The sequence below is a fragment of the Capra hircus genome, chromosome 2 (genome assembly GCF_001704415.2).
Source record: "Capra hircus breed San Clemente chromosome 2, ASM170441v1, whole genome shotgun sequence".
NCBI classification, from domain to species: Eukaryota; Metazoa; Chordata; class Mammalia; order Artiodactyla; family Bovidae; genus Capra; species Capra hircus.
In genome coordinates, this window is record NC_030809.1 from 31,644,258 (window position 1) to 31,662,535 (window position 18,278).

Sequence of the window (18,278 nt, forward strand, 5' to 3'; positions counted from 1 at the left end):
GTATCCGACTCTTTTCAACCCCATGGACTGCAGCATGTCAGGCTTTCCTGTCCTTCACCAACTCCTGGAGCTTGCTCAAACTCATGTCCATTAAATGAGTGATGCCATCCAACCATATCATCCTCTGTCATGCCCTTCTCCTCCTGCCTTCAATCTTTCCCAGCATCAGGGTCTTTTCCCAATGAGTTAATTCTTCACATCAGGTGGCCAAAGTACTGGGGCTTCAGCTTCAGCATCAGTCCCTCCAATGAATATTCAGGATTGATTTCCTTTAGGATTGACTGGTTGGATCTCCTTGCAGTCCAAGGGACTCTCAAGAGTCTTCTCTAACACCACAGTTCAAAAGCATCAATTCTTCGGTGCTCAGCTTTCTTCACAGTCCAACTCTCACATCCATACATGACTACTGGAAAAACCATAGCCTTGACTAGATGGACCTTTGTTGGCAAAGTAACATCTCTGCTTTTTAATATGCTATCTACGCTGGTCATAGCTTTTCTTCCAAGGAGCAAGTGTCTTTTAATTTCATGACTGCAGTCACCACCTGCTGTGATTTGGGAGCCCAAGAAAATAAAATCTGTCACTATTTCCATTGTTTCCCCATCTATTTGCCATGAAGTGATGGGACCAGATGCCATGATTTTAGCTTTCTGAATATTGAGTTTTAAGCCAGCTTTTTCACTCTCCTCTTTCACTTTCATCAAGAAGCCCTTCAGTTCCTTTTTCGCTTTCGCCATAAGGGTGGTATCATCTGCATATCTGATGTTATTATTGATATTTCTCCCTGTAACCTTGATTTCAGCTTGTGCTTCATCCAGTCTGGCATTTCCATGATGTACTCTGCATATAAGTCAAATATGCAGGGTGACAATATACAGCCTTGACGCACTCCTTTCCCAATTTTGACCCAGTCCCTTGTTCCATGCCCAGTTCTAACTGTTGCTCCTTGACTTGCATACAGGTTTCTCAGGAGGCAGGTAAGGTGGTGTGGTTTTCCCATGTCTTTAAGAATTTTCCAGTTTGTGGTGAACCACACAATCATAGGCTTTAGCATAGTCAGTAAAGCAGAAATAGATACTTTTCTGGAATTCTGTTGCTTCTTCTATGATCCACTGGATGTGGGCAATTTGATATCTGCTTCCTCTGCCTTTTCTAAATCTAGCTTGAACATCTGGAAGTTCTCGGTTCATGAACTGCTGAAGCCTAGCTTGAAAAAGTTTGAACATTACTTTGCTAGTAAATGAAATAAGTGTACTTTGGCAGTTTGAACATTCTTGGCATTGCCCTTCTTTGGGGCTGGAATGAAAACTGACCTTTTCCAGTGCTGTGGCCACTGCTGAGTTTTCCAAATTTGCTGGCATATTGAGTGCAGTACTTTAACAGCACCGTCTTTTAGGATTTGAAATAGCTCAGCTGGAATTTCATTACCTCCACTAGCTCTGTTCAGTTCAAGCCAGCACTAAATGTTCTGCTTATGAAAATGAAAATATTAACCTAATGCCACACTTCCTGAACCTGTGACCATGAGATCCCCACATTAAATGTATTTGCTCAAACGTTTTTGTTTTTAATATTCACCTGATCTCCAATTGCAGGACTATGGTCTCAGGCCTTGTGCTCATGCTATGACAAATTCATTTATCACTTCTCCATTTTCAAAGCTAAAGGTCAGTGAATTTTCCCACCGCTGTTGCAAGAATTAATGTTATTTTAAACTATAAAAGCCCCAAACAACTCGCTTGAAATGACAATTCAATTCTGTGGCCCTGCCTCAAAGAGCTACTGTCAACTCACCTCATCATCTTTTGCTGCAAAGACCTTTAGAACTTGATTTCCCATAAAATATTTCATGTGGACCTACATGAGGAAGTGAGGAAAAGAACTGGTTTAGATCCAAAGTAAGGAACATATGAAACCATAATGCCACATGTTATTAAGAAATTCTATTCAAAATGCTCTTGCTGAAAAACATCCACAGGTACTAGAAACAACTTACTACTTGAGGTTCAAATAAATTAAAGGCGATAAATGTAAAGTCAGATGAGTAAGATTTAGCATAGATCAGATCATGAAGTCGCATAAGCAAAGTGGTTTGGACTTCATCCTAAGAGCAATGACGAAGCATTGATGAACTGCAGAGAGACTAGAGTACCATTTGTCCTTTAAATTACTTAACTAGCACAGCATCAGAGTCAAAGACAGACTAGAAAATGAATGCTCAAGAGTCCCTGATATTATAACCACCTGCATCTATCAACCAAGATCAGCATCTCTTTGATCTATGTCATCCTGAGCCCAGAGTTTCTAAGAAGGTGCCATAAGAGAAGTAATGCTCAAATATATTTTTCTGCACTCCCACCTCTAATGCTGAGAAATTGTGAGCGCTCTCACAGTAACAGCAGTTCAAGGAAACTGAGTCTCAAAGGTGTGGGGGTGAGGCCCATATAATCCAAATACCCTCCATCTTCACATCCATTCCCCATCTGAAAACCATTATTTGAAGAAATATGGGGATAATCTTATATTTTCAGTCTGCTACATTTGTATAGATTTATTTGCCCTTTTATTAGAATCTGTAATAGTTGACTGATTCAAGAGCAGTTAATGATACCTTTTCCTAAGGCACCTAAATGACTTCTCAAAGGACAGTCAGACATTTGGGGAATTTCTGGCTAAATTCTTATCCATCCTATAATTAGATACCAAGAACACTGACAACTTGGAAGAAGACAGAGTGAAAAGTCTCTTGAAAATTTAAAAGAGTAATTCACAATTCAAAAAAAAAAAAAAAAACCCAAAAAGTCCATTTTATATAATGAAAAGTTTCACACTAATTCAATCCAGAAATATTAGTGTCCCTCAGTTTAAGGGAATCTGGAAAACTATGTGATCTTATTTATTTAAAGCTAATTACTAGTCTGTTAGAAGGTACATACATACACTTTACCTTAGTTGCTATGGAAAAACCTTCTTGAGACATTGTGTATGCATCTGTTAACACAATACACAAAAGCAAGTATGTAAAAGCTAGACTATTCAAAAATGAGCCTGTCTATTGGTGCACAGATCACAGTTGATTAATGGCATAGCTTTAGAGTCAGAGAGACCTTGTTCAAAACCCACCTCTACCACCTTCTAACTGGGTCACCTTGGGCCTATTATCTAACAGTTCTGAACCTCAATTTCCTAATATATAAAGTATGTACATGCACCTACCTAAGACGGTTGTCCAACCAGTCCATCCTAAAGGAAATCAGCCCTGAATATTTACTGGAAGGACTGATATTGAAGCTGAAACTCCAATACTTTTGTCACCTGATGTGAAGAACTGACTCATTTGAAAAGAGCCTGATGCTGGGAAAGATTGAAGGCAGGAGGAGAAGGGGACGACAGAGGATGAGATGGTTGGATGGCATCACCGACTCAATGGACATGAGTTTGAGTAAATGCTGGGAGTTGGTGATGGACAGGGAGGCCTGGTGTGCTGCAGTCTATGGGGTTGCAAAGAGATGGATATGACTGAGCGACTGAACTGAACTGAACTGAAGAGGGTTATAATAAGAATTAAATGGGAATTTACATAAAATGCTTAGTATACTGACTGTAATATTGTAATCACTCAATAAATGGTAGTTATTTTGACTATTTCTATTGTATCTGTCTGATACTGTACTTAAGATAAAAATAACTTAAGAGCTTAACATCAAAAAAAGTTGATTTAGAAAATACTTCATGACTTAAAACTTCAGTTTAAGTAAATAAAAATCTCTTTAAATGGAATATGTACTTTTTCAGCTCACTCTTTCTTGCTTCATCATTTAATTAAATGGGCCTCCACACCTACTGTGGCACAGATGAAGTTTTTTGAGTCCTGAATTACAGTTGTAGCCGTTTTAGACAGGCAATTCTTTTCTGACTATCTGGAATTAGTTCCCAAGAGGCCAGTTTCTACAAACAGGTCTGAATGGAGGCTCTGTTTCACTTGACTCATAAGCACTGACTTTAATAAACATAAATTTTAAGTTTAATCACACTTCCCAAAGTAAATAATTTTAAAGAAAAGTATGTTGATTGTAACTTGTTGGAGACTCTCAACTTAGAAAAAGTATTTAATCTCACTATTAAAACTGTATTGACTTTAAGTAAATATTCTCAATTTTTGGCTTCAGTTCAGTTCAGTTGCTCAGTCGTGTCTGACTCTTTGCAGCCCCATGAATAGCAGCACGCCAGGCCTCCCTGTCCATTAGCAACTCCCGGAATTCACTCAAACTCACGTTCATCGAGTCGGTGATGCCATCCAGCCGGTGATGCCATCCAGCCATCTCATCCTCTGTCGTCCCCTTCTCCTCCTGCCCCCAATCCCTCCCAGCATCAGAGTCTTTTCCAATGAGTCAACTCTTTGCATGAGGTGGCCAAAGTACTGGAGTTTCAGCTTTAGCATCATTCCTTCCAAAGAACACCCAGGGCTGATCTCCTTTAGAATGGACTGGTTGGATCTCCTTGCAGTCCAAGGGACTCTCAAGGGTCTTCTCCAACACCACAGTTCAAAAGAATCAATTCTTTGGTGCTCAGCTTTCTTCACAGTCCAACTCTCACATCCATACATGACCACAGGAAAAACCACAGCCTTGACTAGACGGACCTTTGTTGGCAAAGTAACGTCTCTGCTTTTCACTATGCTATCTAGGTTGGTCCTAACTTTCCTTCCAAGGAGTAAGCGTCTTTTAATTTCATGGCTACAGTCACCATCTGCAGTGATTTTTGGATTATGAGTCTTAAAAATGCACCTAACAGTTTGAGCATATCATGAAACACATTCTCCCCAACTTCACTGAATTATTCTAACACTGACTTACATGAGGACTACATACTAGAGCAACATGAAAAAGTTCAGATCTGGTACACTGGATTATATTTTATTTTAATTCTCACTTGAGTTCTTCTAGAGCCAATAAGAATCTCTTCATCCCTGAAAAGCCTGAAAAGATGCACTTTCTACTTATTCAAGTGCATTTCAAGAACATTTCACTTAAGACCGCTATGCATCTTTAATGACTCTTTCTAGGACTGTATATTGTATCTCACAGCCTTCACTGAGTTACTTCATTTCCCATTGTGTCTGTTTTGCATCTCTGCATTGCAGTCTAAAAACAGATGACTTATGAACAAGCTTCACATCTTAGATCTCTGTTAGGCACTGAGAAGGGTGACTGGCATAAACCAATGATATTCAAAGAGATCTATGGCCATTCAAAACCCAACTAGACTTTCATTCCTATAAAACATTCTGGTTTACAATTAGAGAGAGGAATACAATAGCAAAGAATTGGCTGCTGTTTCTTTCAGGCTACCATGAGCTACCACTGACACCAAAGCTAAGAAGTGACTTTTCATTGAGTTTGTTCTTCTGATTTATGCTGACTTCTTCACCTCTTGATTTTCAGTCTTCAAAACTCAAAGATAGTAGCACCGCAAACTACATTTAGAAAAATTAAAAGTGAAATAAGTATAACTAAAAGGTCCAATCAAAACCACACCATTTCAAATAATGAGAAAAAAGCGCGTCTGTTTTGTTTACAATTAGTAGAATATGTGCTTTACCTGAGAAGATCTACAAAATCCCAAAACAGAGAAGCACTTTCCCTCCGATCTATACTTCATTTGTTCCTCATCCACTTTAGAGAAAGGAATGATATCACTCCCATAGCGGAACCCTGGAGAACAAGAGAAGGGCATCTGTTAAGCACATGGGGCCTCATTCTCTACAAGCGGAAATTGGCCCCACACATACATTAACAATATATGCACACTCCGGATCAAGCCTCTATATACTGCTCCCTGGAATCAACTTTCTGTCCCTTGTCATCAATGAGGGAAAATAAGCAGCAGATCCACAAACATATATAAAACAGAGATAATTAAAATCTAATTACATTTTTTTAAGTAGCATATTCTGCCATCTAGTTACCTTGATGATTATCCAGCCTAGAAGAAAGAATAGCAGCAAAGACAATGTACTAGTTAACAACCAAATATAAACCATGAATGACTATAAAGTATAATCATGATTTAGAAACATAATAACAAGAACACATTTATTCAGAAACCTGGAGATCTACAGAGGAAAACACCCAATGGAAAATTTCAGAACAAAATGTTCCCAAAAATGGATGCTGGAGATATATAAATGCCTAATGGAAGATGCCAAAATTCTTCTATTCAGAAACATTCAATTGATATGCTGGATATTTTTCTGCATTTAAATTTATTTTATTTCTGGGGTAGGATTGTCTATATATATATTTTTTAATTACTTAGGGTATTCATACACATACACATTCATACACATTCATTAGGCTCTTGGCTCCTTAAAAATACTCCAATCCTGTTTCAGGGTCTTTGCTCTATCCAAGGTTGTGCCCTTTCACTATATAGTATTATATGTTTAAAGATAAAGACATAGCAGTATATGTTTAAAGATGTTGAAAGATCATCAAAATCCAAGGAGTCTGACCTTGGGCAAATAAAAAGGAAAAGCACATGTGTGCATCTTCACTCCGAGAAATAAAGAAACGTGTGTGTCTGGGGGCAGATTCTGTGATCCAGCGTTTATTAGTCCCTCTCACTCTGTTCATGCCATGTATTTGATTAAAAAGAGACATGTTTCTGTATGTCTTAATAAAAGCTAATGATAAAAAAAATTTCAACAAAACATTAAGAGGGAAATACATAGCACATAAGAGTGGTACATAATGTTTTTTTCAGACATCTTACTTAAATTGTCTAAGAGTAATTTGAAACTTCTCATTAAAAGTGTCATGTTTTCTGGTTCATCTTTTAAAGGGCAAATCAATTACTGCAACTTTTGTATACGGCCAAAAGTAGAGAACAGACTACAAATACGACCACAGTCTTTGCTCGTATTAACTAATCTCTCTATCTAGAAGACAGAACTCTACCTATTGGCAGGTAGAGAGTAGAGGACAGGCAAAGGAAGCATGTGGGTAACTGCAACAAGCTAAGAGAGAAAAGCTATACACCTATACTCTGAATTTAAACCATATTTACCTCTTTCCTCTCCATTGCTCTACCAATGAATTTGCTTTTTGCCTAAGACAAACCAGAGTGGCTTTCTTTCCTTTCATCCAAAAGAATTGGCACCTTCATGTCTAGTCCCTTCTCCTTCCAATTCATCCTATACCCAGATGTCTTATTAATCGTCTTAAAACACAACTCTGACATTCTGCTCCTCAAAATTATAAACAGCTTCATGCTGCTCTCAAAATTAAGCATCAACTCTTCAGTGTATCATTCAGAGCCCTTCCTAACTCAGAATAATATGGAGAAACACACTCTTGCAGCCCTGGGTTCAAATCTACTAGCTGTTAACTATGTGATACTACGCATGTTAATGAATATCTTTCAGCCTCAGTTCTCTTATCTGTAAAATGGGAACAAGAGTGCCTTCTTCACTGCTTGCTGTGAAGATTAAAAGATAAAATGCAGGTTGTCTTTTATATACTGCTCTGACCACGAATCTGTATATGCCCAGTACATCTTACCCAACTACTCAGTATCACTGAGAAGGCCCTCTACTTTTCTGGTCTTATGCCCTTAATTATGTTAATCCTCCTACTATGAGACAGTCGTCATACTAGGATTAAATGACTAGCAAGTAGTGGAGCCAAGATTCTAACCAGTCTGACTCCAAAATTTCTGTTCTTAACCACACTCTACCAATGAGCTGAATTAAAGAATTAGTAGAGATTATGGAATGGTAATTACAGTCTAAATATAACCCATGAGAGCAAAGAAAGGAGGTATAACCACTACCACTTTTAATCACTCTCCTACCCCCTGAAACCCTGCAAAACATATAAATATACACAAACACTGTGACACAATGCCACACAGATAAAAGGAATTTTTTCAAGACTTGCAAATTAAAATTATACTGAGACTATTTACCACATAGTAGTCTGGTGATAAATTTATTATATAAAGACTCTGGCTTCTATCTTAACCATCATTTGGTATCTTGTCATTTTAGCTCTTGAACATTCAGCTGGTTTCTAAGTCCTCTGGAGAGAGACATGATCTAAATACAGTCTACAGAGCCAATGAATATAAATATATGAAGTACAACTCTGAAGATCCCAATGAATATAAAGCAACATGACAAATACAAATAATTTTTCTTATCCCCTAAATTACCCTAAGGGAGCTAATCTGGCACATTATGAGACCTGAAATTGGCATTCAGAAAAATGATCACCATGGAAGTCAAAGATTCACACAAAAAAGTTGCTTAACCCATGTTAATATAAGCATTTCCCTAGCTAGTAAGCTTCAGACTTCAAAACAAAGCCAAGTATTAAGTCCTGTCACTTGAGAAGAGGGAGAGGGTGAGATGAATGGAGACAGTGTCATGGAAGCATACACACTAACACATGTAAACAGACAGCCAACAGACTTTGCTGTACAACTCAGGGAACTCAGACTGGGGCTCTGTAATAACCTAGAGGGGTGGGAATCGGCGGGAAGTGGGAGAGAGATTCAAGAGGGAGGGGACATAGGTACACCTATGGTTAATTCATGGTGATGTATCATAGAAATCAAACCAGTATTGTAAAGCAATCATCAACAATTAAAACTAAATAAATAAAACCCAGAGAGACTGAATGCATGAGCATACTCCTGTTTCAGAACAACCCTGCCCAAGCCCCAGCAGATGAGTTACAGAACCCAGCATCCCGTGATTCCCTCACACAGATGTGTCTCTAGACAAATAACAATACAAAACCCAGCCTGCCTCACATCATCTTGCAAAAAATCTTCCAGGAAACAGTGAAACTCTCACTGGCATAATACCTTGAATAGTATCCTCTTTTGAAACTTCAGTTTCATCATCATCATTCAAGCAATAAACTGTTTCTTTTTGTATATCTTCTTTTTTCAGAGTTCTTGCATCCACAACTGTCCAAGACTTTTTAACTTTCTCCTGGGTAATCTGATTTCCGAAAGAAAAATAAAGGGAAAACAAGGAAAGTCAGGATTCAGGCTGACACAAGAGGAAAAACTAATATACTCTTTGCTTTACAGAAAAAAATCCAAAACAATCACTCCAGCTACACTGGTTTGTCGTCTCTGGTTTTGTGGAAATTTTATTTTATAATCCTTTCTACATTTTATTTTCCCCAAGGGTAATCCATAGATAAATATTAATATTCATAGATACTCAAACACTTTCTGTGCAAAACCCACAGACTGTTTAATAAAAGAAGACCCTACATTTTGTTACCATATTTTTTCAATAGAGAAGAAAGGGGAAAGCAGTCTATCAGTAGTCAGAAATCAGTAAGAAAATACGAAAAAGAAGCTACCAAAAGAAAAAAAAAAAAAAGGAGAGAGACTTATTCTCATTCTCAGGGACACTATTCTAGGCCTTGAAGTACCTCCATGGTGTTCATGCATGTAGTATGCTTTGGAATTAAGTCCTTGAATATTAAAAGAAAAAAAAAACCACTTTATAAAAAAACATGCTTTTGTACATTTTATATATTTAAGTATGTTTATATATTTATTTTGTACATTTAGAGAAAAAAGGCAAGGAGGGTCATGTGGAGGCATGGATCAGAGACTGACACGCAAGCTGGTATGTCATCAAGTCACTGCCAAAAACAACGCACTTCTGAAAGTGTGCTATTATGCACGTATGCTGCAAACGGCCATTTCACAGTAATGGGTCAAAATGTGTTCATATTTTTTAGATGCTATTACTACCAGATCATTAATAATTGAATTAGATGTGGCTGAGCTTTAAAAACTCTGAACTTAACTCTGGCGTGTACCTGTATTTCTGCTATAATACTGCAATAATGCAACTGAATGCATTTCGTTGTCTTTCTTTTAAGAAAGAAAAGGAGAGGGAAAGACTTGAAACTTGTGATTAACAATAAATTGTCAATGGAGAGAAAGAGAAAGAGGAGGGAACCAACTTCTATTACAGACAATTCTTAAAACTTCCTCTCCTACCATGCTTTTTACAAAAAAGCTAAATAGAGATGAAATAAACAGGGAGAGCAGTTAGAGAAGCAGTAATTATGGTTTTGAATAACCCACACATGAATTGCCAGTTTCTTATATAAGCACATTTGTCTGCCTGGTAACATTTCTTTAAAAAATGTGTACCTACCACTTACCGATTTATAAGCCACAATCTTTATAGACAAATTGGAGCCAATGGTCAGTTGACAGGACCAGGGCATGGAATGCCTCTCCGTTTTCTTAAAGACACACAGCTGTCTCAGACTCTCACTTAACAAAGAAAAATGTATTATGAAAGCAGCAATTTTAAAATGTTAACCTTTGCTGGATGTTGCATTTAGTTTTCTAGACTGCGAAGTGAGATGCTGTTGATCATAAAGAGAGGTGATGACAAGCAAAACTTGTGGCAACTCTCAGTTGGGAGAGAGCCAGAGTACAAGCGAGTTGGCTGAGGAAGGAGCTGAATTCCAGCTGGACTTCACTAACAGGTGAAAAGGAACATCTCTATCTTCCCTCATTCAATCTTTTCTTTCAACTCAGCCAGCTGTTTATAACATTTCTTTTTTCAGGATCAAGGACACTGTGAGGTTATGATACAAGCACATTCATAAATGCATTTGCACAACTCCCTTAAAATCACAGACCTCAGGATAAAAAGCCCTACTCTAGGATATCAAAGGGTGGGCTCCATCCTATAATGTCACTGTTCAATGTCACTGAACTCTCCAATTCTTTAGTTCGTTTCCATTCTCTTAAATAAAAGACATGATGAGTATATGCACATTGTGGAGACAGTTAGAAAATGATCTTTTAGGAGATAAAGGAACTTAGCAGTCCATACTTTTAAGTCCATACTTAAAATAAAGCAGATATAATAACCCTAGGTTTCTCAGTCGGCAGGGAAGGGGAACTGGGAAGTAGCAAACACAATGTACAGAGCTAGTTCCTTTGAACATTAGTGAAGATCAATTCTACTTTCATCTGGTTCCTAATCAAATAAAACAAAGAAAAAATACAGGCGAGAGGTGGAACTTATAGAATTCACTAAGGATTATCTGGCATTATCCAGAGTTATGGACAAACAGGCCTCAAAAGACTCCAATTTTCAGGAACAATTTACAATGAATAGTAGATATTCCACCTGATACTCTGCTCCAGCGCTTATGGTACACCTTGGCTTTGTATTCGCTGAAGAATGAGTGGGTCTGAAATCAGGTTTCACCTGTCTCACAGGACATTGCTAGTTGTACTATGAGTCATGTCTAAAATTATCAAGAGGTTTGGATTCTGTTCCAGGGGAAGTTCTAAAGACCAGCACCTTATAGGTAACATCTGAGAACAACTGGATAAGTTCTGCAGTAGATATGAACCTCCTCAAATCAGAAGTCACGTTATCTCCCACTAACATCTTCTAGATGAGAATAAGCCTAGCCCAGGGCTGTCCTGGAGAACTTTGTGCAATGAGGGGAGTGTTGTATTTCCAACTGTATCTGTACAATAGGCTACTGAGCACTTGAACTGTGGAGAGTATGACTGAGGGACTAGAGTTTTAATTTTATGTAATTTTACTGAATTTAAATTTAAGTAGCCACCTGCGGATAATGGCTACTATATCAGATGGCCAAGTTCTGATCCATACCTTCATGGCAGACCTGAAATCAACATAGCTTCAAAAATGGGAAGAGAGACTTGCCTGGTAGTCCAGTGGTTAAGACTGTACTCCCAGTGCAGAGACCCTGGGTTCCAACCCTGGAAACTAGATCCCAGATGTCACAACTAAAGACCCTGGATGTAGCAATTAAGACCCAGTGCAGCCAAATAAATAAATAAACATCTTAAAAAACGTGAGGACAACACATAGTAATTTCCCTCCTTGCTGTAAGAAACTTTTTAAACAATAATTTTATTGGCCAATAATTCTTTCAATATCACGGTGAATTTGTTCACTTTAGGCAGGTATTCCCATATTAAAGCAAGCTATGTTCAAATTTGAGAGAATAATAATTTAGAAAAACACATTGAATATTACAATTAGAACACATACTAAGACAAAGAAACATCTCTTTATAGGATTCCTCTTTGATTCTTTCACCAACCCCTTGGGAAATTACAGTTTAATTTCCAAAATCCCCATTTACCTGCAGTTTTCCAAGAGTATCTATACTTAAAAAAGCAGGTTGATCACTTATCAACTATAGCTCATTAGAAATATATAAAAATTGTGACTGAGAAGAAAAATTAGAGCAGATATACACTACCGCTACTCAAAAAAATCTTAATTATTGATCTACTTCAACAATTAAGAATTTTATTTAAAGCGTTTGTGCTTTGTGTATTTATTGATAAACTAGAACGAATTCTTTAAGTAGTATTATTCCTGAAAATCTGCAACTTTAAAAAAGCCATACTGTGTGGCAGAGTATGCTGCCACCACTTTTACCAAATCAAGCCCCTCAAATATATACCATTCCAGATGCCATGGACCCCTCTCAGGTTCTTTGCTCAAACTAAGTGTATATCCAATTCCAACCAAGAATAACGCAAAGAAGATCGTCTCTCCCACTATCTCTGGATGGCTGAAAAAAGCAGCTTGCTTTATTGTTATACTGTATTTCAGAGATTTCACATTTCTTGCCTTTACAAAACCCATATGGAATAAGTAAGTTATAAATTTGGGGGTTTTGTTTTGTTTTTGCCTAACCAAACTATTTTGTGACAAAAGCTTTAAAAAAAAGATCACTCTATGATATATAGGGACTTCTCTGGCAGTCTAGTGCTTAAGACACTGCACTTCCACGGTGGGGGGCATGGGTGCGAACCCTGGTAGGGATGTACATTGCACAGCACAGTCAAAAAGCTAAAAATAAATGAATAAATGGCAAAAAAAATTACTATATTATAGTATACTGCCTCCAAAACCTAAATCAGAGGACAAGAGGATACTGAGCATTATCTCAGATCTGATACCACTTTTATAATTAAGAATATTTTCTAGGTGTATGACAAGGAAGGGCCTGAGAAATATATCACAAGCTTGGCATAAAGAAGAAATCTACCACCTCATCTTTTATCATTTGACTTGTTAAATCTTTCATTATATCTATATATTTCCAACCTCTCCTGACAGTCCTGGAAATAAAGGAGAAACCTTGTGCCAACCATGCAAACTTCAGAGAAAGGGATTAGAGGCTGGTATACCATTTCTTTAATAAAAACCAGAGTATTTATTAAAGTGTTAGTATAACTGCTAATTCAAGAATGGCTCAGTAAAGGAAAAGCATTAGAGAGCTCTCTGATCAAAAGAGAAATGAATATGCTTATAACTGAAATTTGTAGACAACGTTTTCACTTCTTACCTAAAGGAATAAATTTCCTCCAGCCCATCTTCACCCTCTAAAGACATCATCACCTTTTTCACCATCTGAATACCTTCTTTCTGCTGCTCGGTGATTCCTTTTGGAGGAAAGGAAGGCCCGTGGTCGTCTAAGAGCAAGCTGCCATCTCCTCTGTCCCCAGTTCCACCTTTCTTGACAATTGGGAAAGGCAAACTATCAAGAAAAGATCAGCAGTAGTTAAGAAGACAAGTTCTGAAGCCAAATAATAAACTGGGTTCCAATTCTGTGACCGTCACTCACTGGCTATGAGAAAATGGGCATGTCAGTCAACTTCTCTGAGCTTTACATTTCTCAGCTGTCAAATAGCACTCAGCTACCTTAGCCAGTACTCTTACCAGTTTTACCTAACTGAAACCTCTTTGGTTTGGATTTTATGGGGGAAATTTATTGGCTTACATAACAAAATAATTGAAAGGGCAAGGTTGCACATGGCCTTAGGATGACTAGATCCAAAGTCTCAAACACCACAAGGATTCTGTGAGCCTTTCACTCTATCTCTGTATTTCATCTTCATTTGTCCTTATGCTGGCCCTGCTCTCTCCTCCACATTGCTTCTGAACACTCTCAAGCTCATAAAGCCCAATTCCACTACCAAAGAGGGATTGAGGGTTTAACCCTCTGCTCTCCAATTCAAAATAAAACAAAATCAAAAGCAGGAATCAGTGGTAACCTGGGGGCCAGATCTAGAAGAGGTCAGCTTTCATTCAAGCCATAAGGTTAAAGAGGAGGAAGAAATGCTTCCTAGAAAAAAGCTGGATGACATTCTAGGCAGACAAGAGTAACAAACAAGTGCCCATTAATGATTTCTCAAGGTTATTATAAAGATCAGTAAGATAAAGTGTTAAAATACTTATAACACAAACAGTATCATCATTTTAGATATAAAATTATTATACAGAAATCAGTTAATTGCTAGAAATAAGTAAAACCAATTTTGTTCTTGCTTTACTCCAGTTGTTTGAAATGAGAATAAAACTAGATTGGGATCTACAGTCATGGGAATAGTCAATAAACAATATACAAATTGAAAAGTAAACCAACGAAACACATTTTATGATAATAATCTATATGACACTTTATAAATACTTTCATAGAAACAATCTCATTTCATCTTTATATTATAGGTAGACAGAGATTTCTATCTTCATCTTCTGAAAAGAAATGGAATATACAGAGATAAAATAATTTAGCCAAAGCCGCATAGCTAAAGATGAGCAAAGACCTGATCATCTGACTGAAAGAGCAAGGTTCTTTCCACTGTAGCATGTCACCCTACTTTGTCCCTGGAAACCCAAACGGCTTCTTCAGTTTACTCAACATTATCTGTTAGTCACCCCATGTGGATTTTTAGGGTGATTCCTTTATCATTTTATTAGCCATTATTAAAACAGAGCTCCCTGTTTACATTTTTTTCTACATACTGTTTGCATGACAGATGTGTATGTCCTGCATTACATGAAAAAAGAGCTTCCAGGGAACAGGATACGGCATATCGTGTTTGCATGAGACTACTGCCGCTTCCAGAGCATCAACCAGGAAGAAGGGATGATGAAAATAAAGGATCAGGAAGGTCTGGTCCAACTAGAAGAATCAATCATACATGGGAGACACCAAACAAGAAAAGCCAAAACTCTACTTTGGATGCTATAGGTCTGCAGCAAAGGAAGAGAGAGTTAAACAATCCAATCAGCATTTTATAAACAACCAGTCAAATACCAAGCCAGGGGAAGAAAAGGCTCTGTTCTGTCTCAGCTTGCTTTACAGTATTGCTCACACAAAAGGAAAAGTAGCCCTTTCCAGTGAAACTGACAGAAGTACAGGATGTGTGAAGGATGTAAAAACATCTGAGATTATGAGCGGGGAACAGGAACCATGCTGGGCTTTCGAAGTGCTGAGAAAACCTCGACTCAGTAAGAAGAATCACTTAAAAAGCACTTAATTTCTCTGAAGTACCATCTTAACAAGTATCAGCTTGATGGCTTATTCTGAACCATTTTTCTACAGTTCTACAGAAAGGAGATGCCCCTCAGCAGTCTTAAGAAGTACATACATGCAACAGAGGTTCTTAATTCCCCATTGGCAGACAATTTTAAAGAAGCCATGGGCTTACCACTCGGAGCTGGAGGCTTCTTGGAAGAGCTCTCAATCTGAAAAATGAGTGTCCTCAGAAGACTAACAATTCAACATTCTATACTATCACTCTGGTTTTACCAAAAAATAGGACAAGGAAAAACAGGTTTTAGATGGAGCAGGAAGGACTATGTAGCGAAAAGAACTTTCTGAAAGGGATATAAAAGAAAGTACCTGGAGGGGAAATTCAAGTTAGTGAGAGGAGGGACTCTCTCCCTAGCCCATTGTGAAATACACTTTCCCCCTAAGTTTGTTACCTCATCTGTAAATACACACAGCAAATTACATTTTACAAATATGTACGTATCCTTTAGATCTGAAAGAGTTAAAAATTAGCATATGTGTTTAAAATGGTTCCCAAGTTGACATTCCTCTCTATCCTAAAAACGTCTACTGTCTTTAAGACACAGTTCTCTAGGACATTTAAGAGAAGACACTACCAATCTGTGTAACTGTTGGGTAAAGTCTTCTATGCAGGCAGGGTATGAACTGAATGATCTTAATAGATTTCTCTAATTCCTCAGTTCTTTGAGTCTAAGAACAGCACAAACATCTGCTACAGAGCTAAATTCCCACGTTTCACTGTGACTTTCATCCCTTTATCATCAAAACTCAGAAGAGTTACCCGAACACAGAGAGTAATCAATGAGTGCTGGCTGAAGCTACTGATGTGGCAGCTTCTGACTCAAGAGCAGAGACGACTCCTACAAACCAAGCACTCTATGAAGGGGTCCTATCACCGCATCATGAGAGCACAAAAGCTGTCCACAATTACTATTCATATGGTCTTACAAGAACTGCAGGGACATGCCAGATTTCTTCAGGTTATCAATTATAATATCCAGCTGATCTCTGCTGAATGGGCTGCTGAGGTCAGTGAACACTTCAATATGCCTCTTCTCAAACTTCTTTCCTCTAGAAGACAGAGTCAGCACATTAATAAATCATTCTTCTGAATCATTTCCTACAAATTCAAATGTACTTGGTTACTGAGCAGAAAAAGGGTAAGCAATCAATTAGCTCCAGTTAACAATGTGATTACACTCTAGAAGTCCACATGCTGTTGATGCTAAGTTCTTACTAAACACATAATCAACCCAGTTGTGACTCACACTTTAAACATCTTAGGCAAAATTTTTGAGCATTATGGAAATATTAGGTCTCTGATTTCTGAACTCTAACCACCTCAGTTAAAAGTGTGGTCACTATGATAAAAAAAAGGATCCCTTTCCACCCTTCAGAATGTAGAATATAAACAAGGAACTCTCCCGGCTTCCCTGGTGGCTCAGACAGTAAAGAATCCACCTGCAGTGCGGGAGACCTGGGTTCAATCCCTGGGTTTGCAAGGTACTACAACTATAACCATGCAAGGGTTCTTTTTCCAAACAGTCTGATTCCACACTGAGAGGTTCATTTCCAACTCTCTTCAGCTGAGATACTTACAAAGTTTCTTTCTGAATCAAATCCATGCAGACGATGAGGGCATCCAGGACTCAGCTGGTTAAGGGCAGAAGATAACACCAAACAATCCCTTTATCCCCCCAAAATGCAACTTTCCCCCAGTGAGACCCAGTGCTGGAACCTGTGGACACTGGGCTGACTGTGTGATGATTTAAAAGTACTTGCTCAAGTGCCCTTCTTCCAAGTTTATTTCACTAACATATATCCATACATACATTAACAATCAAAGTAGACTCCCTAAAACATACAACCAGGAAAAATGAAGTAAGCCGAAAGGTAATCTCACATATTCCACTCATTTAATGAAAAACTATGATGCCGTTTTACTGTATCTAGAACACATCTTCTGTGATTACAGCCCATTCTTACACATGAAGTGAGCCATAATGTTGCATCTGTAAGTCACTCCCAGCACAGCAGCACCTCCCAGTGACCAGAGACGGCATCACTGTTTAAAAAAATACAAGGAACAGGACACCTTAAAATCAGGACACCTGTGGAAGAAACTGTTAAGTCTCACAGTTGGGGCATCAGTCTGATTTTTGGCATACAAATATCCTCTATGCAGGAAGGCTAGGAGAACGCTAATGCTGTACACAGCATTACGTCCAAACACAGATAACCATTGCCAACACCATGCCTTCTGCACACAGTCAACACACACACACCCTTCTGATACTTCCCATCCTCTCAATGTGACTAGGGCAGAGACTGGAGGGCTTGGAGTCCAGGCACCCAACTCAACCTTTTAATGTGTAAATAAAAGTCCACTCACCCAACCAATTAATGGGCTTGGAGTCCACCCACCCAACCAATTAATGTGTAACTAATTTCACATTAAGTCCTAACGTGCATCACATCCATGATGTCCTCAGTGCCAAAAATGTGCACACACTCAGAGCAAGGACTCTTAAAGAACCTCACTGAACTAGATGACAATTCCCCAGGTTAAAGGAAATTTCTGCAGAGTCTTCTCTGGCTGAAAAAAGGATACAGTCAGCTTGCTGAGAACCTGGCTGGATTTTGCTCTCAATGTCCTCCAGCAGGTCAAAATCCGGGCGCATCAGATGTCTGTGCACCGTGATGTTCTGGTACTGATCCTCACCAGCAAGGGCGTTCTCAGTGCCATCGGTACCAAAAAGGACCAACGCAACTTCGTCTTTGTTCTCAGCAAATACCTAGAGGAGTAGGTGAGAAGGCTGCAAATCATACAATACCACCTGGAAGCCATTAGATTGTTAACCC

The 18,278-nt window shown here is 38.3% G+C and overlaps 1 protein-coding gene across 1 annotated transcript in view; it reads right to left on the reverse strand.

Moving 5' to 3' along the window:
• Nucleotides 1-18,278, reverse strand: part of XRCC5 (X-ray repair cross complementing 5) — an 85,711-nt gene that overhangs the window by 60,436 nt on the left and 6,997 nt on the right. Inside the window, exons 3-10 of the mRNA XM_005676517.3 lie at nt 18,028-18,211; nt 17,016-17,064; nt 16,365-16,487; nt 13,404-13,595; nt 10,203-10,317; nt 8,872-9,010; nt 5,602-5,714; nt 1,795-1,857 (exon numbers count right to left, since the gene is read on the reverse strand). Of these exons, the coding sequence (XP_005676574.2) occupies nt 1,795-1,857; nt 5,602-5,714; nt 8,872-9,010; nt 10,203-10,317; nt 13,404-13,595; nt 16,365-16,487; nt 17,016-17,064; nt 18,028-18,211 (978 nt within the window). The remainder of the gene's footprint in view (nt 1-1,794; nt 1,858-5,601; nt 5,715-8,871; nt 9,011-10,202; nt 10,318-13,403; nt 13,596-16,364; nt 16,488-17,015; nt 17,065-18,027; nt 18,212-18,278) is intronic.